General features: G+C 30.1%; 2 protein-coding genes across 3 annotated transcripts in view; one reads left to right on the forward strand and one right to left on the reverse strand.

Moving 5' to 3' along the window:
- The window catches only part of lola (longitudinals lacking), a 437,759-nt gene that overhangs the window by 46,187 nt on the left and 363,732 nt on the right, over nucleotides 1-27,840 (reverse strand). The window lies entirely within an intron of this gene.
- Nucleotides 455-1,358, forward strand: LOC142241741 (uncharacterized). 2 transcript variants are annotated; one of them, XM_075313537.1, is made up of 2 exons: nucleotides 455-616; nucleotides 696-1,358. In XM_075313537.1, exon 2 carries the CDS (start codon nucleotides 744-746, stop codon nucleotides 1,233-1,235), a length of 492 nt encoding a protein of 163 aa, XP_075169652.1. In that variant the 5' UTR covers nucleotides 455-616; nucleotides 696-743; the 3' UTR covers nucleotides 1,236-1,358. The 2 variants fall into 2 exon arrangements, with proteins under 2 accessions (XP_075169652.1, XP_075169651.1); XM_075313536.1 differs by having other exon boundaries at nucleotides 457-628.

The raw sequence follows: 27,840 nt of genomic DNA on the forward strand, positions 1-27,840 counted from the left end.
GAAAGGGTAGATAATCCTCAAGAATTTCAACGGCAATCTATCTGCACCATACGAATTCGATTTTATAAAACAAAACGCGTTTCTCAGCTCGATCGCATCCACACATCTAAAAGAAAATCCAGTATCAGGGAATGATTCAAAATGCGGCACTCTATCCAATATCATTGTTTGCTGGGAAACAAAGTACTGATTAAGAGAATTAGAGTCAAAGTTATTTATTTAGACTACATTCTAAATAAAAAAATGACAAACATACTTTTTCTCTGTAGGTTAAGCTACTCTTATAGTTTAGTCAACGTATGGTTTTAAGCTGAAATCAAAACAATAATAATTAAAAGTATGTGATTAAATTTTCTTACTTGTTGAAAATTGTTTCAATTTGACTAACAATCAAAAATTGCAACACGGCGGCTGACATTGTTGTTTCTGTAATACTGAAAGTACCTTAATAATTATGCCTTGGCGAAAACCTTTAGTTGCTTTATACAAAAAATATTGAATTAGAATTATTTGTCAAAAAATTTCCTCAGTTTTCCAAGGGAACCAGAAAATAATTTGAGGAAGGAATAAATAAATACTTTATATTTTTTAATTCTTTGCTTGGAAAAGATTTTGGGTGACTATAATGGTAAAATATTTCAATAAAAGGCAATCGAATGATTTATTTTGATAATCTTCTGGTTTTTATTTTACAGGATAATACAAGCCCAGTGGATGAAATACAAGATGTTAGGACATCTCCCATGCCTTTGCCACCTATAGATAAAATTAAACCATTTCAAGTGAAAGTTGCCAATATAAAGCCGCAACTTATTGACTCTACCACCAAAGACCCTTTGCAATCGTTGGTATTAAAACTGGCCAAGATTAAAACGAAATCCGGAAGACCAATTGCAAGTAAGATTATGGTGGAAAAAGCTTTACAATCTACTAGGAATGGCAATGAAGAGGACAGTGAAAGGAAGTATATAACACTACAAGGCATACAAAAGTTTATTGCCTTACACTATTTCCTCACCTCGGATGAAATTAAGAAACGAATGCCTTATATCAAACGGTTTCTTCATCAATTGTTGGAATCCAAGAAAATTTTTCGTAAGAATGGCGTGGGATTAATTGGTTCATTCTATGTACCATCATCATTCAAGGAACGAACTAATAAAAGATCTACACCTAAAACTCGCAGAGTTCAAAAAGTTGCTAGAAAAACTCAACGTCAGAATGCAAAAAAATAGTCCTAGAGGACGAGTCCGTTCCAGGAAGTAAAGAAATTTAACCTTGATATTGAATTTCTATTTAATTTTGATTATTTTTTTTGTAAATTTTTACAATATATCAGAACTATAGTCCAGTAGAAATATCTTCTTTGTCTACGATCCTCGATTCTAAAAACTGTTCCATAAACATTTCTTGCGTAAACAGTAAATGAAGGAAAAAATCGTGCGAAACTGTTTTAAAAAAAGGTCACAGTCGCCAAAATGTTTTAAAGTGCATTTTTTTATATTTATATAAAAATATATTGTATAAAACCATTAAGACATTTCTTGCGTAAACGGTCTTGAGTGCTGTACTCAAAAAAGTTTACTTGAATCCAAATGTTTTTGACCGAGCCAACGATGCGACTTCTTTAAAATAAAGACCAATCTGGTTGCTAAAAAATATCGCATTTTCATTCTCTTTTTTCCACGCCGCAGTGAGTTTAACATATCGAGATCGGACGCAAAACATATTGAAAAATGAGCTTGGACCATTTGAAGTTCCAAACTGTGCAAGACCTCATCGATGAACGAGAAAGTGGCCACACTGAAAAAATATTGTCGTTTTTTGCTTAGCGTAGAAGACACATTTCCCTGATATAAAGTGGTTTTTCCTTGTCCAAACGACCATCAACTTTTCAATAAGGAGGTTTGTCCTTATAATTAAGTGATTCGACTTGACAAAAGTGGGTATCTACCCTATGGGAAATGGATCAACCACAGGATCGGGACAGGACGAGTCCCTGGTATGTATGGACCAGTCCCAGTTCTGGTCAAAACGTATGGAAAGGACCAGGTAAATTTACATTTTAGGACACGTCTTGGACTCATTCCAAAGGACACGTCCTGGGACAATTTAGCAGGAGCATTCCATAGACAGGTCCTCAGGAACCAGTCCCGGACAAACTCTTAGCAATCTGTTTCATTTTGGACAACCGAATCGCATCCGAAATAAAAAACTTTTGAAATATGTCGAACAATAGGTTACATTGATAATTTTATTTCGTGTAGATCCGATAAGATTTTAATATCGAGCGATTACGGAAATCAATAAATTACGACTATTTAAAAAAGGCAACTAACTGGAGTACCGGTACCAGTTCTGTGATAGGCCCGTCAGTGGCAATTTGCACCAATTTCCCGTAGGGTAAAAATGAAAGAACATTTTGTTTGACTAAGGTTAACATGTTTTTAATAATTGAAAAATTCTACAACATTAATGAAATCGTCTTTATATTTGTTGACTTTTTGCATTTTGACGACAAAGCAAAAAAGCGTTTGAAAATAGGACATGTCTCTCAACTCTTTAATTTAAAGACGAATTTTACTTCAATGCTAATACAGTCGATTCTGAATTTGAAAAATTAAGTTTTATGCCCATGTTCCCAAATCCACTTCCAGGTGAATGTGAATCAATTCCACGATTTTCGTGTCCTACAATCCACTTTCACCGGAATTTTCGTGAAATCAATTCACTTGCAAAAGTCTTGGTGAAAGTTGAATTATGTCCAAGATGGGTGTATTTCCGGTTAAAAAAAAGTACTCCGGTTAAAAAAAGTAAGTCTATTGATTCCACTTATTTTGATTTCCGCCTTAGTGAATTTTTGGGTGATTTGTTCAACCCAGCTGGGGGCTAATCACGGCATTCGATATCGAGAACTTTTGTTCGAAATCTAAATTTTTCGGATCACGGGAGTCGATATCGAGTTTTTTTGATCGACAATTTTTTCGATTGGTAAATTGCAATCGTAAAACATTTTTCACTTGTTTTTACCATTGTTTTCGCCATATTGGAATAGTAAATATATTAGTTTTAGTTCGAATTGTTGCTAGTTTGTAGTAAATTTACATATGTTATAATGAACATATTTTGAATATTTAGGACTAATGCAACTCCAATAAATGTTAAACAAAAATTGGTCATAGTCGAGTTCGGGAGCGAGCATCCTAGCTTGGCGGAGAACCATATGTAAAGTGCATATGCTAGATCGGTATCCAAGAGATTGTGATCAACCAATTACCGTACCATTCCGTGACAACATAACGCTTCTGGACCACCTTGTAAGAATAGTGAATGATGAAGGCTTCCACTGGAAAAATGCTTTAAGACGGCAGACAATTGTAAAGCGATAGAATTGACGTTGACATGCCACCAAAAATTATTTTCTATTTCGCCTCCTTCGTCAGCCGAAATCGTCCATTGAGCCTGCAAAAAGGTGACATTCTAACAGTGCACACCATTTCAAACCCATGTACTTACACCAATAACAATGTGCCCTTTTATTCCTTATTTGTCGCCGAATTATTTTATATTCATCTCATCCTCCAAGTTGGAAGGAATTTGGAGGAATGTAAAAATATTGGTCCATAAGATATAATGCAATACAATTTACTTTTTACTTTGAAATCTTCAAAAACATGTGTTTTTCTACATTCTATTTTGTGTCGCTAACTTAATTTTGTCATTTCATCTTGTTCTGCTTCGTTTTTTGCTGTTGGCAATGCTAGAGAAATTGCATCAAATTTCGATCGAATGCCGTGATCCAAACTTTTAATCGTATCGACAATTTTTTCGATACGATTATGAATTCGATATCGAGTGCCGTAATTAGCCCCCTGGTTACAGAAAAGTTCAAAAAAGAACGTGGAATTAAGAACACCAAATTTTCACGTTCGTGGATTTGACGTGAATAGTGGAAGTGGAATTGAAGTGGATATCGGAACATGGGTGTTAGTCAAAACATTTTTAAAGGTCTTTGGTAGCACGTGATGAAAAAAGCTAAAAAAAAACTATTATATTAAAATTTGTTTCCTAGCAGCAAGTACGCAAAACTCAATTTTAAAAAATAATTGTGTCTTAAATGTATCCTTACTTCTATTCTCCGCTTCTTTTTTGCTCGGAATCAATACCAAAATCATTTGTGTAAAGAAAAAATCTTTGGAACCGGGTCTGCTTTTTTTCAGTGCAATTACTAAATTTGGTGTTCTCCGATGAGAAGTCATTTCAAATTGAGCAGTTTGTGAACAAACAAAATGATCGAGTTTACTTGCCGAAGAGGTCAGTCGATGTTAATGGTCAAAATAAATGGCGAATATTATCGGGAAAATAACACTATTTTTAGAAAATATTTCGGCCGGAAACCATGGACATTTGACTAAGCACCATTGCACTCAGCATGCTTCAACCAAGAATTGCCTAAAAAGTAATTGCACAAAAATCCAGGACCCTTTGGATTTTTGCAGCTGGCCATTTTGGAAGATATGTTGTCCCTGAATTATATCAAAGAGTAGAACATATCAAGACGGCGTTTCGCCGCGAATGGCGTATTACGACTTTGTCGGCCGTTTGAAGACCATAACTCGTGCCAAATATGGCCAATTCGAACAAACCTAAACTGATTTTAAAATTTTGAGTTATTTCCAACGTTCTTTGCTTTTTGTTGCATAACATATCAGCCACCCTGTGTATATTGATTTTTAATGGATAATTGACCGAAGCCGATTAAATAAATTTGCATCGTCTCAGCCGTCAAGCCGCTGCCGGCGGTTGCTGAATTGAGTGTCAGCCGTCGCTGAAAAAACGCCTTAATTCTTTGACTTTCTCCATATCTAACCTAACCTATCCAGAGGTAAGGAACATTTCTTTGGACTTTATAAAATTTCGAAAATATTAAGCTATATTAAGATAAAATTAAGCTAAAACAAAATAATGCATTTGCAATACAAATACTCGTAAGTTAAATTTAGCGTCAGGTTTCTGTGTGATAAAGGTAAATAAAAACTAAAGACTTAAGACACAAACTCGCATTATGTTTCTACGAGAGTGTTCGTATCTTAAGTGTTTTTATAAATTCCTACCAACATTAACAATTAACTGAATGAGTTATATATAAAAATTAACTGTTTAGGACGATTTACCCAAAGTATGTGTTCCGATAGCTGTACGCTATCGGTGACTCCTCACAACTAAGGTTCTCATCAGGTATAGCATAAGAAGTGAGAAGAGTGATACAACTACTAGAGATACTGGAAATGTCCCTTGAAGACACAAAAAAATATGCTACGATTATCTAATGTGAATCTATTTTCAACGACAAGAGCATTGCCAATTTTATATATGTTAATGAACATGGGATAAAAGGCCGATAGACGAACTCCTAACTATGAAGAGGATTTTAAACTAGGTATTATAAAGAGAATCAAAGAGTAAATTTTTTCAAAATTTATAAAAGCCAATTGTCGACTATTTAAAATTTTCAAAAGTATGACTTCGTCCCAATTTGTAAAAGTAGATTTTTCGATTCATTGAAAATTTTAAAACTCGACTTTATGAAAAGTTGAGTCGGTTTATGAAAAGTTGACTTTTGATACACAGATCTTTCGACTATATGTTGAATTTTCATCAAGTTCCCCTTTCAATTCTAATGTGAGTATGCTATTTTTTTTTTTTCAATTTTACTTACTATAAAAAGTCGATTCGTCGACTTTGATCAACATCAACATTTCGAATTTTTTGACAAAACGTCGATTTTCGTCTTTCGTATCCTTACGCAAAAATTCACAGGTACAGATATAAAAACAAAGTTTCCAGCACATTATCATTGCTAAGTTATACAGCCTTTGAATTACTTTTAACATTTCGTTTAATTTGAATATTTTTTAAGCAGTGAATACAAAAAAAGAGACTTTCCAAATTCAACCGAAAAGGAATCGGGAAAACATTACAGTTTATAGAAAGACGGGGTTTGTAAGTAAACAAGGTCTTTTAGATATTGGTGTGGCAAAATAAATTAGGCAACTTTTCCAACCGATTTCTAAATATTCGTACTTCTGAATACAGTATCAAGACTAACGGTAAACATACATATATCAAAAAAATGTTCTACACGCAGAAAAAGAATATCATCGCCCCAAACATGTTTCAAGAGCAAAATGTTATATTTGGACGGTGAACATGGAACATTTTTGTCGCAAAAATGTTGTTTTCTCGGCAAACATATACATAGTTGTCGAAATCAGATACATAGTTTTCGAGAAAATAACATGGCTGCGACAGATATGTTCCATGTTTACTGTCCAAAAATAACATTTTGCTCTTGAAACATGTTTGTGGTGATCATATTCCTTCTCTGGGTGCAGATCCCAATTTAAAAGAACTTGTAATAGATTATTTATATTGCTGGTCCCCTATCTTAAAAAAAAAACAAATGGCTTATTCAAAATATATTTTTGAAAAAAAATCCCATTTTATTTTCAAGAAATCAAAACAAGAAAAGAAGATATAAATCTGAAAGTAATTTAGAAGAATGCAAAATTTATGAATAGCTAGATTTTACTCCCATTTTTGGCACAATTTTATATATGGGTATGGTTAGGTTAGGTTAGGTTAAAGTGGCAGCCCGATTAAGATTCAGGCTCACTTAGACTATTCAGTCAATTGTGATACCACATTAACTAAAAGTACCTATTACATATGGGCACTTCTAGTTTTAACCGCTGAACCTTCTTGATTATTTTTCTTTGTTGAACCAATCAGATTGTTCCAAAAACATTAGCAGACTGCTTCTGAATCTGAAGCTATATGCTCCTAAAAGTTGCTTGCGCCTTTTAGGCAGCGACCCGTTATAGCAGATATCAGGAGCGATATCTGACGTCTCGAGAACACTAGCATATCTAGTGTGCGTTTTAAGTTTAAATGGGGCCATATTTGCTTGGTGTCGTTACAGCCCTTGCAATTCTCCCATCGAACATTTGCCATCATAACAGCCTTTTCACGCAGCATGAGCTTGCAGGTAGCCAGGGGCATACCAACAGATTATAGTTCCCCTGGAATATGTAAGGTAGTCCCTAGCCTTGCCAACTCATCCGCTTCGCAGTTCCCCGGTATGTTCCTATGGCCAGGCACCCATATTAGGTGAATATTATACTGCTCAGCCATATCATTAAGAGATTAGCGGCAGTCGATGGCCGTTTTCGAGTTGAGGAACACAGAGTCCAAGGATTTTATTGCAGGTTGACTGTCTGAGTATATATTTATGCCCACATTTTTTTGGAACATTACTTCTCAGCCTCTCTTATTGCTAATATTTCAGCCTGGGTATAACCATTCGATATAGTGACGAAAGGTAGAAATCCCTGGCCAGAGAATGAAACCGACCCATTTTTGCCTCCGGCGGCGGCGGCTCGACAGCTAAGCCGATATAAATTTGCCCATTCGGCGGCACACAATTATCCATTATAAAATCAATTTGAAGTTATTCGAATGGTATAAGTTGAACAACCAATCTTACAATCAAATTTACATTTCGTTAAAATTTTCTGAGCTACATTTTTGCAAAACTGTTATAGCAGTTTCAAATTGATTGATTGTGGGTGTAGGTACAAAATTTTGGCAAAAATACGACAATTGTTAATACATTTTTCTGATTTAAATCGATATTATCGATTAATTGGCGGCTATATTTTAGTGGAGATGAGTCGACATATTCGGCGGCAGCGTCGACTGCAAAAAATGGTCAACGGCGAATGAAATCAGCGGCGCGACTTAGCGGTTTCATTTTCTGTCCCTGACCTACTATGTCACAATTCGCCTGGTCTATAGTATTTTATTTAAAATGGTTATTTAAAATTTGCACGTTCATTTTATCGAATTTATTAGAATTTGATTTTAACGAAGTATTTAGTTTAGTATACTAATTTGCTTAATGGTTTTTTGGATATAAATAAATTTGACTTTTTGTATTCAAAATTTTTATTAGTTATTTATTACCATCTCAAACCTTCTATAGTAAATTTTCCCAAAAAAGGGAATTAGCAACAAAAAATCTAAATTAGAAGGAATGATATTTTTCCTAACAAAATACAAAAAAAAAATAGATTAATCTTTTCATTTAACTGTTGATTTGTTTGTTTAAGCTGAAACAGTTTGTGCCTACTTAAATTTTGCAAAATAAAAATCTAAGTTAGATAAAACTATTTTCAATTACTTTCTGAATTAGCTTAGCGTTTTTATTTGGATTAACAAATGATTGTTTGAAATACATTTTTAATTAAAAATAACAAGTATATACGGCGGTAAGTTCGGCCAGGCCGAAGCTTATGTACCCTCCACCATGGATTGCGTAGAAACACTGCCATCCACAATCGAATTACTTAAGTTGCGGTAACGCTTGCCGATGGCAAGGTATCTTGAATCCTCCTAACACCGTCTTCTAAATTGTATGTAAGTCCATACGTGGTATATATTAAATCAAAAAGATCGATCAAATACGTATATAATTCAGTTTGACAAAATTTTCTATAGACATATAATTTTGACAAAATTTTCTATAGACATATAATTTTGACAAAATTTTCTATAGAAATAAAATTTTAATAAAATTTTCTATAGAAATAAAATTAAAAAAAAATTTATAGAAATAAAATGTTGACAAAATTTTCTTTAGATATAAAAATTTGACAAAATTTTCTACAAAAATAAAATTTTAACAAAATTTTCTATATAAATAGAGTTTTGACAAATTTTTTTTTGGAAATAAAATTTTTACAAAATTTTCTATACAAATGGTAGGTTTTTGGTAGATTATTTTTGGCTCGAGTGGCAACCATGATTATGAACCGAATAAAATTTTAACAAAATTTTCTATAGAAATAAAATTTTGACAAAATTTTCTATAGAAATAAAATTTTGGTAGATTATTTTTGGCTCGAGTGGCAACCATGATTATAAACCGATATGACCACTTTTTGTGTGATTTTTGTGTGGTTGACCACTTTTTGTTTGATTGGAGATCGGCTATATATAACTATAGACCGATATGGACCAATTTTGGTATGGTTGTTAGCGGCCATATACTAACACCACGTTCCAAATTTGAACCGGATCGGATGAATTTTGCTCCTCCAAGAGGCTCCGGAGGTCAAATCTGGAGAAGGGTTTATATGGGGGCTATATATAATTATGGACCGATTTGGACTAATTTTTGCAAGGTTGTTAGAGACAATATACCAACATTATGTACCAAATTTCAGCCGGATCGGATGAAATTTGCTTCTTTTTGAGGCTCCGAAAGACAAATCTGGGGATCGGTTTATATGGGGGCTATATATAATTATGGACCGATGTGGACCAATTTTAGCATGGTTGTTAGAGACCATATACCAACACCATGTACCAAATTTCAGCAAGATCGGATGAAATTTACTTCTCTTTTAGGCTTCGCAAGCCAAATCTGGGGATCGGTTTATATGGGGGCTATATATAATTATGGACCGATTTTTGCATGGTTGTTAGAGACCATATACGAACACCATGTACCAAATTTCAGCCGCATCGGATGAAATATGCTTCTGTTAGAGGCTCCACAAGCCAAATCTGAGGGTCCCTTTATATGGGGGCTATACGTAAAAGTGGACCGATATGGCCCATTTGCAATACCAATACCAATACCAATAAAATGTTCATCACTTTTTTTAACTGATTTAGTCTTCCGAATTTGATTAAAAAGTTAATTATATCAATTAATTTTTTAATTAAAAATTTTAAAATTTTCAATCATTGACTTAATTAGCTTAATGTTTCTATCCTGATTAAGAAGTTAATTGTACCAATTTATTTATTAATTGAAAAAATTTTCAACTTCAATTATCTTTTTAATTGGAAATATATTTTTTCTGTGTTAGTGAAGCAACTAACTTGTTCGAAATTTTTCTTTTGAGTGTAGGCATACTGTTTAATAATGCTTTTTAATAATGACAAAATAATGAAAGAAGATTTTCCGAAAGAAAAAAATCTACTCTGTTGCTAGATTTCGATTCAGGGAGACGTTTCCTCAAAGAAAAAAAAAGCAATTGGATTACATTGGTGGAGAAAGTTTTAATTTAATAAAATTTTATTTATTTTTAAATATTTTTTTTTGATTATTTATTTATTTTTTTAAATTTTGTTGTGTAATTTTATAAGTCTTAGACGTTAATACAGTTTTTTTTTCTTTTAAGAAATTACATACAAAAACAAAAGTATACAAAGAGTACTTACATATAATTAACAAAGATTCTGTCCAAAATTCCTATGTTCTAGGTTAATGATGGAATTAGTGCGGAATGATTGGATTTAGTGGTGAAATTTACTGCAGGACATAAAATGATGATGAATGGAATGTACATGGGAATGTGAATCAATTATTTGAGAATTGCAGGTATTCGAGAGTTGTCTTAATATTCGTTCCATCTCCCTTTCAATCACTTCACTTAGGGTCATGACGTATTATAGTAGGATATATCCTTGAAGTGTACACTAAGCATATGGCGTTTAAGGCAATCGTTACGTTTGTAACTCATTGAACATAGGGAACATTTAAATTTGCGCTCCACTCCGATGCATTCCTTTGTGATGTGACGTGTTAAGTGACCACGACGCAAGTAACTGCGACCACACGTCATACAAGGATAGCGCAATCTGCCAATTGAACAGAATTCTTCTGAAAAAAGAATTCAAATGATTCTCGTTAACTTTTATTGGAAAATGCAAAGATATTTCCCTGTGATATATTTCTTAATGGATTGATTATTTATTAAAGTTTTGGGTTAATGAAATAAAAGCTGTGGCTTGTATATTGTATATAGATTTAAAAAGCAAGCTCTAACTAAATAATCTCTTAAACCTTTCCCAGAAATTGGCAGATACTTACCTCTGAAAAGATTTTTTTTTTAATTTGAATGAAAGAATCTCGTATTTGTAAATAGTTACTAACTTTGTACATTAAATTAATTAAATCACATTTATCTGATTTATTTAATTCGATTTAAATCAATTGAATTAGTTTAATCCCTTTTAATATGATTTGAATTTATCTATTTTAATTTTATTGTAAGCTTTGTACATTATTAAAAAAGTAATGTTAATTTAATGTAATCTATTTTTTCTAATCAAAATTAAATTTATTTTGTAATGTTATTTTATTTAGTTTAGTATTATCCTTTTTTTTTAAATTAAATTAAACAAATTTTAAAAATATTTTGTCTAGAATTAATTTATTCTTGTTAATCCATTTAAATTTGTTTAATTATATTACATTATTATAAATAAATCAAACCAAATTTATTTTAATTCAATTTAATCTAATTTTATTTAGTTCAAGTTTCTCTTATTTAATTTAATAAATTAATTAATTTAAATCAATTGAATTAGTTTATTAATATTTAATATGATTTATCTATTTTAATTTTATTTTAAGTTTTGTACATTATTAAAAAAATTAATGTTAATTTAAAGTAACCTATTTTTTTCAAGATCAAATTTATTTTGTAATCTAATTTTATTTAAATTAGGTTTGTCATATTGGAAACTTAAATTAAATGCATTTTAAGAATATTTTGTCTCGAATTAATTTATTCTTATTAATCCACTTAAATTTGTTCATTAACTATGGAAAGTCATCCTTATTTTTTCTACACTAACGTCATCATTCGTCATTTTGACTACGCCCTATTTTAAGACGCTATAATTTGTATCGTGGGCCAAAAATGAGAACCAAAATTGAGTTTATTTGTTTATGCAATATGTTTTTAATTAGTATAAAACCAAAATTTATAAAATGGTTGAATTAGTATAACTAAAATTTATCATTCCCAATCGTCAAAAACGTATTTTGGATGGAACATGAAATTACGTCATTTTGACGACAGATGACTTTCCACAGGGTTAATATAAATAAATTAAATAAAATTTATTTTAAATAAATTTAATCTAATCTAACTAATATATATATATATATATATATATATATATATATATATATATATATATATATATATATATATATATATATATATATATATATATATATATATATATATATATATATATATATATATATATATATATATATATATATATATATATATATATATATATATATATATATATATATATATATATATATATATATATATATATATATATATATATATAACTGACATATTGAATTTTTAAATTTAAGATAAAATCGCTTCAAATATAGGCTAAGGCTTATTTTTTTTGTTTAAAGTTTTTTTAACATTAGGAAAGCTGTTTTTACTTTGTATTACCTGTCATAATTTGTATTTTAAATTGGAATTTGTTTGCACATAAATACCTTTATTAATATATCGCAAAAAGAGGATAAAAATTCGATGAATGAGATCTGTATCTAATTTAAGTTTTATTTATCCTAGATTTAAAGCCAGAGAGGTCCGTCAAAGATGTCTTTATTTTAAAGAAGCCGCATCTTTGGCTCGGAATCAATACCAAAATTCTTAAGGGAAGGTCAAAATCTTTGGATCCAAGTAAACTTTTTTTTGAGTGTAGTGGAGATGTGGGTCAGTATGGACCCCGTTGTGTCAATAACGGCCCGGCGGTACTCAACAGCGCAGAATGATGACATATATTCACCCTTATTTCTGAAGTCGCCCTCGCTCTCGCCCTCACTTTTTATCGTCTGTCGCTTTTAAGTCGTCTCGTCATTCATTTGGTATTCCTGTGAAGTGGCGACGGCGAGACGACGATTACTTTTTGTACCAATTACAATACTCGGTAATAAAAGGCCGATATCACTAGAAAACAATCAGCTGATGTCCAAAAAATGAATTTTAATTTTTTCGATTTAAAATATTTTTATTTCTGACGCAATTCTATGTCGGCAAATCAAAAAAAAAAATATTTCATTAGACGCGGGAAAAAATGTGGATTCAAGGACAGTAAAAGCTTCCAAAACTATAAAAATAGCGACGACGCTGAGATCAATGGCACAAGGATCATCGTGAAAGAAAACAATCAGCCGATGTGCAAAACTGAATTTTTATTATTTGCTTTTAAAAATAATAAATGATAAATTTGACTCGGGAAATGATTTACATTATCTAAGTTTGGTGCTAATTAAAATACATTGGCCTTGAAGGGTTTCTATTAAAAATAAATGGAAAAATCAACACGTTTACTTGAATTGTCAGTTTTCTTTTCTATGATGTGAATGTGATGACCATAACTACTATATATACAGATAAATTTGGCGCATTTTTATATCAATAGATTTGTGATCATGGTCAGCTCAGAACATGAGTTCCTCAAAGAGTGGAAGATGGAATAAATACTTGAACAATATAGATTTTTTTAATAATAGTTACAGCTTTTCTACCATTTGTTACAATTTGTCTCTAAAGTTCAAAGGCATTAAACTACAAACCATTTCTTCCAACCGTTTTTAAATCGTTGGAGTCAGTCTAGCTCATCTAATGGCTGATCTCTAGTTCCTTTTTGTCCCATTTTTTTATAATTGTTGAAGGTTAGTCACTTTACCTCTTACCAATGTCCATTTATTAAATTTATTTTTCAATTATACCAATTAGTGGCGACTGACGAAAAGTTCATATTTTCCTAAAATGGGTGAAATTTGCTTAAAATAAGTAAATTTTACATAAATTGTGTCTGTCTTGAACCTCATTAGCGCTAAAGGCATTTCAAAAATTTAATTTTGCTTCCAAAATATGAAATTTTGTTAAACAACAGAAAAGAATTTATTATTTTTAATAAATTTTCTTCAATTTGACAAAAATTATTAATTTATTTCTATCATGTTGCAATTACTAAAATATTTTAGTTAAAATTTTCTAATATAAACCTACATTTTTTTTCATGATCGTTAACTTTTTTCTGGGAGCGTAGAGTTATTGGACCGACGTAAGGATGAAAGTGCTATTTTACCAAAATATTGAAAGAAGTCTGATATGTCAATATCTACAGTATTATGCAGATTTTGCTCTCAGCCAATAATTACTGTTGTACAATTTTTTAAATAAACTAAATATTCAAACGCTATCAACTATATATTTAAATTATTAATTTCATTTTAATTTTACTTTTGGTATCTATATGTCAGGCCAACCTACTAATTAGTTATAATTAACTAGTTGTATGTTGTCCATTTTTGAGAAGAAATGTAAGCTCAAGTAAAACCACAGCTACTGGATATTTATTTAGGGTATCTAAAGTTATCGCATAACCGCATATAATGGAGTTATACGACAGTAGCCTTTATACCCAAAAAAATGGTGTTGTAATGTTGTATTACATTTTTGATTATATTTAAGATTCTTGATGGCGACTTCAATAAAAATGTCGGGTTCCAAACATTTTGTCTTAAACAAATGATTATGGTATTAATTCCGATCCAACACTCAAAAAAAAGTGACCCCACCGTGGAAGAAAATGTAGGTTTATTTTAGAAAATTTTAACTAACTAAATAGTTTTTTAATTGCAACATGTTACAAATAAGTTAATACTTTTTGTCAAATTGAAGAACATTTTTTAAAAATAATTAATTTTTTCTGTTGTTTAAGAAAATTTCATATGTTGGAAGAAAAAATTGGATATATAAATTGTTAAAATGTCTTTAGCGTTGTACGAAGTTCGAGACAGTTACAATTTTAGTAAAATTTACTCATATGAGAGACTTATGAACTCAATTTAAGCAAACTTCTGTCATGAACTATTTAAATTTTTAGTAAAATTGTGCACTATATTTGTATACAACTTTTTTTCTTATTTTTAGTTCACGTCATTAAATTGCTAACTTTAATTAAAATTATTCAAATAAGGAACATTTACTCAAATTGTGCAAAATTTAACTAAAATCAACTAATCGTCATGAACTAAAATAAAGTTCAGTTGGCATTAGATCCCCTTTTTCTGGGTGAAAGAAACGGAAAATTGAAATGAGGACAAATTTAAGACACAATTCTCTTCTAAATTTAAGTTTTTCGTACTTGATTCTAGGTAACAAGGTTAATTTAATCGCTATTTTCGCTTATTTCTTTATATACTATCAGAGTCCATTAAAATCATTTTAACGAAAACTTCAAGTTGACCTTTTTGAAACAACATTTTTTCATTTTTAAGTCGAATCACTTAACTGTAAGGACAAAACGACTTCATTTGTCGAATTTCGGGCAAGGAAAACTACTTTATATCAGAGAAATGCGTCTTTCATGCTAAACAAAATATATGGATTCATATTGTAACACAACACATTATCACAACAATATTTTTTTTTTCAGTACACCATACACTTATTTATATTAAATATTCACCCCAAGATCACTTCCTGCATCGAGTTTGTTGCGGGTCTACTACGAGTGTATCTTATGTTTTTATTATGATACTTCTATTTTGGACTTTTAAAACATATGTAGAGAATGTAGACGTGGAGTAGTGCTACAACCGATTAAATGTAGCCGCCAGATCAATACAAAAAAAGACAATATTTACAAATTGAATATTTACACCTAAAACACATGAATGCTATTATCTCCCAAAAAAGTCTGATTCAGTATTTGGAGAGGAAAAAGTACTAAGCAAGTGCATTTATCTCATACCCCAGCAATATCGAATGCTTAGGAAATAGGACTTACGATTTCTGTTACCATATGTTCATGGGTACTGCACGTAACCCCCAAATTTATTCTTTATTTACCCAAAGAGAAAATAATAAAAAAATGAAAAAAAATTGACAAATTGAATTTTTTTTTTGAGATCAAATAAACCCGAGTTATTGAGAAGTTTTATAACGATTGTCTAATATTGTTTATTTGCATTTAAAGAATTTTTTTACAGCCAAAAGAACATTTTGTTTGTTTAAAATTTCGTTCCTAAAAAAATCTTCTAGTGTACTAATTGCTTACTAATTTTGAACTATGTTCAAGATTATTTGCGTTTTTGCGGAGCTATTATCAATCGAAAGTAGCTAGTGTACTCAGAATCAAATAGTCAGCCTTTCGACTTTTTTTTTAAATTTCGGGAAATCAACTTTTCGACTTTTTAAAAATTTTCAACAGTGGTTAAACCGGATAATTTTATATTCCTCGTATTCCTCTATAAGTGTAACCTTTTTTAAAATAAATTATATCGTATAGAAATACTATCAGAGTTATCATAGTAATATTTGCATAATATTCCCCCTTTAATGTAATGTCGACTTTTCGTTAAAAGCCGATCAGGCGTTTTTGCAACATCAAAAGTCGATTAGTCGATTTTGGTCAATATCGAGTATATAACTATCAATGTGAGTCTGTATTTATGAAAAGACTTGGGTTAAAGTGGCAGCCCGATTAAGATTCAGGCTCACTTGGACTATTCAGTCCATTGTGATAAAAGACTTAAGACACGAACTCCCATAGAAACATAATACAAGTTTGTGTCCTAAGTCTTTAGTTTTTATTAACCCTTTTCACACAGAAAACAGAAACTAACTCTAAATTTAATTAACTTTTTAATTGCAAAAACATTTTAATTAATTTAATAAACATCTTCGAAATTGTACACAGAAATTGTACAAAGAAATTTCCCTTATATCTAGTTAGGTTAGACTCGTTATTTAAGGTCCACTAGACTATGCAATTGACTGTGGAAATGGAAATTGTTTTCCATTTTTGAGATTTGCACAATTCGTTGTTAATGCAAACAAAATTAAGAAATTTAGCCCTTCTCATAAAAAAAAAAATTAACTAACGTAGAGACAAACATCAATGGCGTCAAATCATGGCCATATTAACATTGCTGTAGTTTTTTTGTTAATATTTTGGAAAGAGTACGAAGATGTTTTTTATCTAAGTTTATATTGAACCTAACCTAATGAGTTTTATACCTAAGTTTAGTCCATAACCTTTTTGAGACATACTTGGGATAACTATAGTATTTGATTATAGAAATCGAAAATTTCGGAAAAAAAAATATAAAACTCCCTTAATGAGATGCTGAAAGTTTTAACCTTCACGTAATTTTGATCTTGTTTACAAAGTTTCTTTAGTGAGAATGAACAATTATACTCCGGAGCAGGGTCAAACAAGTTTATTTCTCTTATTTATGAGATACAGTGAAACCTCTCAAAGGTGGTCAGTCACAGTCGCATCAATTTTGTCCGCATTTGGGAAGTGTCCACTTGTCAGAGATTAATTTTAATGTGTTAATATAGAACACGTCTGTTGACAACAGTCCACTTTTAAGAGGTGCCCGGTTTTCAGAGTGTTCAAGATTGAGCTTTCACTGTATACGGGAAAAGTTAAAAATTAACTAAAACAAAATATTTTTTGCAGAAAATATAAGTTATTTTCAAGATTAGTTTAACGACTTTTTCTGTTCAATATTTTTTTATACAGTTAAATAGTAAAAAATAGTCAATATTAAATTGATTTACATAAAAAAAAGTTTTCTAAGTCCAATTTTAGAAAAATCGGTTTTAGACTCTTTCAAAAGACTACCTTTCGACTTCTTTCAAAATTCTACCTTCCAACTATTTTAAATTCAACTTTTCTGTGGAAAATCCAATTACATACTTTACAAAAGGGTATCCAATTTTACAGTGCTTATGGCCGACATATGTAATATTTTGCCATTTTTAAAATTTTTTTACCAAAATCGTTTAGTTGATTTTGTTGGATGCTTTTGATCTTAAAAATTAGCAGTTTCCAATATTGATTTTATTATTTATATTATGAGCGGAAGTATGAGATCGACAACGACGTGTTTGAAGAGTTATTTCCTTCTTCGCACATACCTAAAGTTCTGTAGTTTTATAACCGATAAAAAAGTCAACTTTCAGTAATCGTAAAAGTTCAATGTCGACTATTCAAAATTTTTCAAAATTTCGAAAAGCAACCCTGGATAAGTCGAAAGTAGATTTTTGCCACAATTTGGTAAGATTAACATTTTGATTGTTATTAAAAACCACACATCCCCTACTCGGTAGATTTTGGAAATATTTGAGGGAAACTGTGTTTTATTCGTTTTAATTTCATATGGAGCCTTCCATCCACTATTTAGAAATTTTGTTTTTTAATATTTCAAAAAAGATTTAAATTTTAAATATATGGGTAAGTATATTTAAATAAATACTTAATAATAAGAATAACATTTACAACTATTTAAATTTACTTTACTTACAATACAAAGACACACATACATAGAAACACAAAGATACAAAAACAAAATTGAGGTTGGTTAAAACATTCAGTCTATAGAAACATCTATCATGTATTCCAATATTCCCACGTTGTATGGAACGGTTGGAACGCTATGAGGCGATTAGTTGGGTCCTATCTAGGAATACCTTGCAAATTTTCTTTTAGTAATCCAAAAAATATTGATTGTCAAAGTCTGTTGATGCTGAAGAGTTTGGTCGTCGAGAAGGTAAATTTTGTTGCTGATGATGAAGATGTGGATGTGGATGTGGATGATGAGAATGAAGTCCAGGTGAAAGAGATATTGATGACCGTCCATGATAGTCTTCACGGTGTCTTTGATTTCCATGGTGTATGCTAGGCAATGCCGATGCTATGGATGGTTGAGGTCCACAATTATTTCCATAATAAACACTTGACTCATCGTTATACGAATCGATAGATGTCCGTTTACTAGGCGGTATCATATGATGAACTTTTCCCATGTGTCTTTTTAAATCCTCATTACGCTTGTAGCGCGACGGACAAAAGTCACAAAGAAATTTCGGTTCTATGCCAATGCATTCATTGGTTATGTGACGTTTCAAATGGGCCTTACGCAAATAGCTTTTACCACAAACAGAACAGGGATATCGTTGTTGTGAATTGGATTGCATTAGATCATCGTCGTCTTTAAAGAAGGAATCTAAGGGAGGAGATAAAAAGAAGTCATGTCAGGTAATTTTCCGAAGGGAAATATATATGAGAGTATGATGAGGGTTTTGAGAAGTTTTTTTTTGTATTTTTAGAAAATTATACACATCTAATCCACCAACAAATAATCTACAAATGTGTGAAGAAAAACTAAAGACATATGAGGACGTAAAGACATAAAAACTACATAAGGCTAGGGAAAATTTTAAACTAAATTACATAGAAAAAATAACAATAATAGAATTTAGTGAAGCAATAATATTCTTTAAAAAAAAGTAAAATCTTGTAGGTAATAACATTGAGGTGCCGAAAATTGGATAAATGTAGCAATAATTGAATATTTCATTATGTATATATGTGTACTATATTTTAGTCACCCTTTTGGCTGTATTAATATTTCAGTTTTTAAACATGTTTTATTTATTAAAGGTTTCACGTTTAATTGAAAAATCAACCTCAATTCAAGTGCATTTCGAATTTTCATTTCTATCTTTTTAAAGTCAAATTTCTTGCAAGTAATCAGAAAGAAAAGTTTTTTTCATTCATGTTCGTAAAACCACTGTATGAATGAAAAGAACATGTACATGATTTTGTTTCACGATGTCAAACAAAAATGTCACAATTAATGTTTTTATCAAAAGTAGAATAATTTTATTTAATTATGAAATAATTGATAAAGCTTACACCTTACGAGCTTAGGGTTTTGTCATAATCATCAAACTTCTTTAAGTTATCAATTTTAATGACAACTTAACAATGAATACATAAATAAATTAATTAAGCTCAAGATCCACTGAAAAAAAAAGCATACTCGGTTCCAAAGATTTTGTCTTTACTTTAAAAAATTTGGTATTGATTCCGAGCCAAAGAAGCGGAGAATACAAGTAAGGATACTTTTAAGACACAATTCTCTTTTAAATTTAGGTTTTGTGTACTTGCTTCTAGGAAGCAAATTTAAATTTTTCGCTTTATCAGCTTTTTTTCTTCATATGCTATCAAAGTCCTTTAAAAACGAGTTAACGGCAACTTTATTTTCCAAATTAGGACTCGACTTCCAGTAGAAATTATGCTATGTTTGAAGTAAAAAACTTCTTTAAAACAAAGTTTTGAAAAACATGTCCTATATTTGAACGATTTTTTGCTTTGTAGTCAAGATGCAAAAAGACAACAAATTTAAAGACAATTTCATTAAATTTAAATAATTTTTCTGAGTTATTAAAGTCAAGTTGACCTTAGCCTATAAATTTTTTCTTTCATGTTAAGATACCAATTTTTAAGTCAAATCACTTAATTATAAGGACAATACGACTTTATTGAAAAGTGTATCGACTTTTGGACAAGGAAAATAACTTTATTTTAGAGAAATGCGTCTTCTATGCTAAGCAAAATTTGTATTCGTATTTTAAAGACATGAAATCTTTGACCTCACGACAATATTTTTTTCAGTGTCAGTAATTGATTTTCTATATTTTACCTAAATATATAATTCCAATCATTTTATTTAAATTTGGCTAAGTTCTGTCCAATTTAATAAAAAGTTAACATAAATTATTATAAATGAAATTAATTTCGTACAATTTAATTTAATATAGTATAATTTGATTTAGTTTAATTTCGAATTTTTCAATTATATATTAGTTAGTTTAATACATTTAAATTCAACTTTATTTCATTCGGTTAAAAATCAAAATCTCTCCAAGAGTCCTTTGGATGGTGGATGATATGATGTTGAAAAATTATGACAAATACCAAAGGATGTTGTTAATGTTTTCATCAAATCGGAGAGGAACTTTATCGGTGATCATAACTTTCGGATCATAACTTTCGGACAACCAAATCTACAAATCCACCCTTCGAAGAATGTGTGAAAAATCTGAAATAAGACAAGCTTCAGGCCACCGAGTAAAGCGATCTATGCATGTCAAAATGTATTGTTTGTCTTCCGAAGGAGGTAGTGACTCGGTTGCTACAGTTGATAGAATTCTACCAAAAATAGTAGTTTTTTATTATTTGATAGATTGACAGTATTCATTATGTTTTGCTAGATTTTGCAAAATATTCCTCTGCAACTAACTGGTATTTCATAAATTTTCTATAAAAATAAAATGTTGACAAAATTTTCTATAAAAATAAAATGTTGACAAAATTTTCTATAGAAATAAAATGTTGACAAAATTTTCTATAGAAATAAAATTTTAACAAAATTTTCTATAGAAATAAAATTTAGACAAAATTTTCTATAGAAATAAAATGTTGTTGTTGTGTGAAATAATGAATGAATATAAAATTTTGACAAAATTTTCTATAGACATAAAATTTTGACAAAATTTTTTAAAAAATAAAATTTTGACAAAATTTTGCATAGAAACAAAAATTTTGATAGCTCGAATCGGTCTTCGGCGTCAAAACGCCGATTGACCGAAGACGTAGCTTTTTTAATAATTTTCTTCATATCGAATTGTCCCAGTGAAACCCCCGCAGTACAAATAAAACAAAAAGATCAAAGTTCTCCATACGGGAAAACATGACTCCATGCCCAATAAAATTGAGAATAAGAAAAAACATTGAAATGGATCCATATATTAGGTTAGGTTAGGTTAGGTGGCAGCCCGATATATCAGACTAACTTAGACTATTCAGTCCATTGTGATACCACATTGGTGAACTTCTCTCTTATCACTAAGTGCTGCCCGATTCCATGTTAAGCTCAATGACAAGGGACCTCCTTTTATAAAAGCCGAGTCCGAACTGCGTTCCACATTGCAATGAAACCACTTAGAGAAGCTTTGAAACCCTCAGAAATGTCACCAGCATTACTGAGGTGGGATAATCCACCGCTTAAAAACTTTTTGGTGTTCGGTCGAAGCAGGATTCGATCCCACGACCTTGTGTATGCAAGGTGGCTCCCAAAATTCATATATTACGGAGCTTATTATTCTACGTAACACATTGGGAGCCACCGTGGTGCAATGGTTAGCATGCCCGCCTTGCATACACAAGGTCGTGGGATCGATTCCAAATTCGACCGAACACTAAAAAATTACCACACAAGCCTATTTAATTTTTTTTTAATTCATAAATTTTACCAAAGTTTTTGAGAAAATTTTTCTTATTTAATTATGAAATGTTTTATAGCCTATTTAAATTTATTTTAATTCATAAATTTTACCAAGTGTGAGAAAATTTTTCTTATTTAATTATTTTTTGTTTGACATGAACTAAACCTGAGAACAAAAAAAAACTTTTTATATAAATTAAATACAACATTTTGTTAAATTTGAAAATATTTCATATTTACTTAAACTGCAAATGCAAGTAAATTTTTCTTAAATTGTTTCTTCTTTGAACTTCAAAGATATTTCGACAATTTCAACTCCAACTTTGTCCTTCAAAATATGAAAATTTTCTTGCATTATTTTTAATAAATTTTCTTCAATTTGACAAAAAAAAAACATATTTGTATCATGTTGCAATTAGTAAAATATTTGCAATATTAAAAAATTAAAATTATCAATATTATCTTTTCCATCACTCGTCTACCGACGAATGTGGTGAACATCAAATAAAGAGAGGTTGGTCAGAATCGACTTTGTCTTATTCAAGTTTATTGATTCGATTCAAACATTGACTAGAGTTAAAATAGAAAAATTGGAAAAGCCAATTTTAAAAAAAGGTGGAAATTGAAATGTCTTCAATCAAAGTAATGATAGTATCAATCACCAGGGTCACTTAAAAAATTAATTGTTCCAATTAAAAATTTGATTTTTGTTTCAATTAAGAAATTTATGGAACCAATTACATTTTGAATTGAATATTTCTTGAAATTCAATTAAAACTTTAATTGGAAAAATTTTGGTGATTTGTAATAGTAGATTTTCATTTATAAGCGAAATATGGCATCACCGGCACACAATATCCCATATAGAAATAAAATAACAGTTATGGGAAACTAAACATAAAGCCGGTGAAATGGTTCAATAATAGGTTGGCCATGAACCGAAAATTCATTTTTTTAAAGACGGGTTCGCCAAAATCGGTTACCCTCTTAAAACTGGTGAAATAAAAAATTAGCGAAAATATGTTTTAAACAATGACAAAAATTCATTGCAGTAAAATAAAAATGTGAAAAAAATAACTACACTGCAAGAAGAGTTTTATTTTCTGAGGAACGAAACTTTAGACAAGCAAAGTTTTATTTTCAGGCAAATTAAAAAAATAAGAAAAATTTGAAATGATCGTTAGATGATTTTTATGCGGACTTCCGTTAAAGTCGTATGTATTTGAACTTAAAGTAAAGAAAAACATTTTTGATTTAAAGAAATCGTAATTAACTAACGATTATTTCAACAGAACTATTGAATCTTTAGATTTAAGATAAAAACGCTTTAAATATAGGCTAAGATTTTTTATGAGGATTTGCATCTTTGGTTTAAAATTTTTTAATTAGGAAACATTTTTTTACTTGAAGTGGATTTGTTTGTACGTGAATAGCTTTATTAATATATCGGAAAAAGAGAACGAAAATTCCAAAAATGAGATCTGTATCCTAATTTTAATTTTATTGATCCTAGATTTAAAGCCAGATAGATCGCTAAAAAATGTCTTCATTTTAAAGAAGCCGTAACTTTGGCTCGGAATCAGTTCCAAACTCATTAAGGGAAGGTCAAAATCTTTGGATCCAAGTAAACTTTTTTGAACGTATTTTTAATTTTTAATTAAGCAGTAATTCATTCTATACTTTCAATGAGATTTAAGAACAAATAAAATACAATTTTTGTAGGGCGATGAAAAGATTGTCTGTAACATTTTCCTGTAACAACTAAATTATTGGATATGAATACATATTATTTTTCAGAAATTGCTACGCCCAATTCTTTAAAAGGAAGGAATTTATCCCCTTGAGTTATGATCGTGATACTTAATATTTTCAAATAAATTATATGGTTGGGTTTCAACATAGCGCTATAGTACATAATCCTCAGGCTTTTTTAATTTTTCCAATGTCTAAAATTGATACTATATCGATGGAAGTTTTTCTTTGAGCTGTACTCCGGGAAATTTGAAAAATACCCACTTTCCCGGGAATGGACAATACCCTAATTATACACTGACAGAAAAAGTTTCGTTATATTAACGAAATGTGTCATTAAAAGTGAGCCAACGAAACAAATTCGTTAATACAATGAAATGTTTCGTTATTATGACGAATTTCCTGTTACTCAACGTAACGTTTCGTACTATTAACAAATATTATCATTGTATTAATGAAAATGTTTCGTTATATCAATGAAAAATTTTCATTGGCTCAATTTTAATGAAATCTTCTTTGTGTGTAAGCCCAGCAAAAAATTTTGGAAGTTCTTGTTAAGGCACAACTTTAAAAGCACTTCCAAAAATGTCCTCCCAATGATGTTATTTATTTTAACTGCACAGGAAGTTTATTCGAGTCAATTTTTTAAAACTCACTTTTTTCATATTTTTAATGGGAAATTTAACATTTTATTGTTTCAAATGGGTTAAAAACAGATTAAAAATTAATAAAATAGTGCAAATTATTTAAATTTTGCCGAAAAAAATGCTAAATTCTTTCTAGAAAAATTGCGAATTTTTTTGATGTCAAACGTTCCAGACAAGCGTTATAATGCATTAAAAATAATAAAAATTTTTAAAAATTATTTATTCGCCAAAACATCAAAAAATTTCTTTATTCACATCCAAATCACTGGATTCGCATCTCACCGTAAGAAGTGATACAAATTCAGTGCAACGGCTGTTGAAAAGGTGAACATCCGTCCTATGACAAGCCCATGTTAAAATCATCGCTTCTGCGCCAATTTTGCACCACTTCCGGATCCAAAAAGAACATTTTCACTACTTTTTTGGCGACGCTTTTTTTTGCTGGGAGGTAGAAAGAAGCATAGAGCAGAAATTTAAATTTCTTAAATAAATAAATAAATCTGAAAATATGTTTTTTCTTACGCTCATTATAATAATCCATATTACTCGTGCTTGACATACTATACGTACATACACGCAAAGAAAACAAAAAAACGTTTGGGAAACGTGTACCGAAAACGTTTTTCTTTTGTTAGAGTTTTTTGAATTGCTTCGAAAATTTTAAACTTTTATCACCAAAAAATCGTTTGTTACAAAATTTTTAGTTTTTCAATAAAAAAAAAGTTATTTTTGAAACAACAACACAGTCCATTTCGTTTATATCAAACACTGTTCTTTTCTGACTTTAGGTCTTTAATAAGACACATTTTACAGTTCAAAATTTAATATACTACAATGTAATGTTGAACATTTTTTCGGAATCTTCGGAACATATCTGGAATATATGTAAAACAAAAAAAAAAAATTTGGTCGAAGCAGGGATCGAACCCACGACCCTTGGCATGCAAGTCGGACGTAGCAACCACTGCTCCACGGTGCCAAACTAAATGTTTGTTTCTGTTAAATAAACTTTGTTTATTCGGTTCGTGGGCGCCGCAAGCTATGCTATATAAATATAACTTAAATGGATATTTATCTATTTATGACCATAACAGGTACATAGCTCAGTGGTTAGTGTGTTGGCTTACAAAGTGCATGGTCCGCGGTTCGATTCTCCGTCCAGGCGAAAGGTAAAAAAATTCTAAAAATTTATAAAATCGTATAATTTCTTCTACATTGTTGGTATTACAGGAAAAGGTGTTAAGAACTAAAAAACCTCGTGGATGTGAGAAAGATGTGAGGTAAAATGCAATTAGTAAGAAAACAATGTTTTTTTGAGTTTGTCTTTATGAAATTGTTTTTACATCCTGGAAAAGAATAAACGTTTATCACAAAAAGTATATACTTTTCTTCCAAATACACTTCCTTACAGCGAAAAGCAAATGAGAAACGAACTTTGTTTGTCTAAAATTTCGCTTGGGAGGAAATAATTATTTTTTTGCGTGTATGTATTATTATATGGTCGTTCGTAAGGGTCGCACACGCTGTTGATCCAATTGGTAGAATTCTACCAAAAATGGTAGATTTTTTAATGTTTGGTAGATTGGTAGAATTCTTGATGTTTTGGTAGATTTTGCAAAACATTCCAAAACATCCAACTACTTCAATACTTTTATTTTCGATACAATTTTGACAAAAATGTCCATAGAAATACAATTTTGACAACATTTTCTATAGAAATAAAATTTTGCAAAAATTTTCTATAGAAATGAAATTTTGCAAAAATTTTCTATAGAAATAAAATTTTGAAAAAATTTTCTATAGAAATAAAATTTTGAAAAAAAATTCTATAGAAAAAGAATTTTGACTAAAGTTTCCATAACAATAAAATGTTGACAAAATTTTCAATAGAAATAAAATTTTGACAAACTTTTTTAAATTTAGTAGATTTGTGCAAATTTTTTTTTTAAATTTTGGTAGATTATTTTTGGCACGAGTGGCAACCCTTCTATAGAAATAAATTTTGCAAAAATTTTCTATAGAAATAAAATTTTGTAAAAATTTTCTATAGAAATAAAATTTTGAAAAAATTTTGTATAGAAAAAGAATTTTGACTAATGTTTCCATAACAATAAAATGTTGACAAAATTTTCAATAGAAATGAAATTTTGACAAACTTTTTTAAATTTAGTAGATTTTTGCAAAAATTTTTTTTCAAATTTTGGTAGATTATTTTTGGCACGAGTGGCAACCCTGGTCGCACACTTATGAACGAAACTCCAACAATCACACTAATTCATAATATTTTCATTTACACTCACGAAAGATGAATTTATAAAGAACCACACTCAAAATTGCACAGTAATTCCTGTGCTCTCTTTTCTGCTGGTAAATATTAACTTTAGTTCATATTTATTAATACAATCCATTTAAATTCGATATTTAGATTATTCTTAGTATTAGATAAACTAAAGTCCATAGAAAATTTACCCATGGTTAGGTTAGGTTAGGTTATGTGGCAGCCCGATATATCAGGCTCACTTAGACTATTCAGTCCATTGTGATACCACAGTGGTGAACTTCTCTCTTATCACTGAGTGCTGCCCGATTCCATGTTAAGTTCAATGACAAGGGACCTCCTTTTTATAGCCGAGTCCGAACGGCGTTCCACTTTGCAGTGAAACCACTTAGAGAAGCTTTGAAACCCTCAGAAATGTCACCAGCATTACTGAGGTGGGATAATCCACCGCTGAAAAACTTTTTGGTGTTCGGTCGTAGTAGGAATCGAACCCACGACCTTGTGTATGCAAGGCGGGCATGCTAACCATTGCACCACGGTGGCTCCCTAAAAAAATTTACCCATGTACATCATGTTAAATCACACCTAAAAACTCTTGTATCACTTTACTCTCAACAAACAAATTTTCAAAATAAAATCTGTACGAAAATAAAGTATTTTTACTAAAAATTGTTGTTCCAAAACGAAATTGTATACAAACAAAAGTTCCCTTTATCACAAAGATATTTGTTTATACGGCGATTGTTTGTGTTGCTTCAATAGATTTTACATATTTGATAGTAATTTTTTTCATAAACAAAACCATGTTAGTATGTTAGAAAACACTCAAAGAATTTTTAAGAACCGTACGCACTTCCATATTTTAATATATTATTACCTTTTTCTATTTCATATGTTAAATGCGAATTTATTTTTTTTGTTGTTTTTTTTTTAATTTTATTTACTCTCACTTACGCTAAGTTTTAATTTGTAACTTATTCTAAATATTTTGGGGATTAGATTTTATGAAATCTTACGATAATAATCTTTAGAAAGAAATATATTTATATTTTAAAGAACTTAACATCATAGAGAAATTATAATTAAATTTTTTTAACAAGAAATTTTGTTTTTCTAAATATTGTTTTCTTTTTTTATTATTTTATTTTAAAGCTTTAGCAAAGATC

This window comes from Haematobia irritans, chromosome 5 (assembly GCF_050003625.1).
Source record: "Haematobia irritans isolate KBUSLIRL chromosome 5, ASM5000362v1, whole genome shotgun sequence".
NCBI lineage: Eukaryota > Metazoa > Arthropoda > Insecta > Diptera > Muscidae > Haematobia > Haematobia irritans.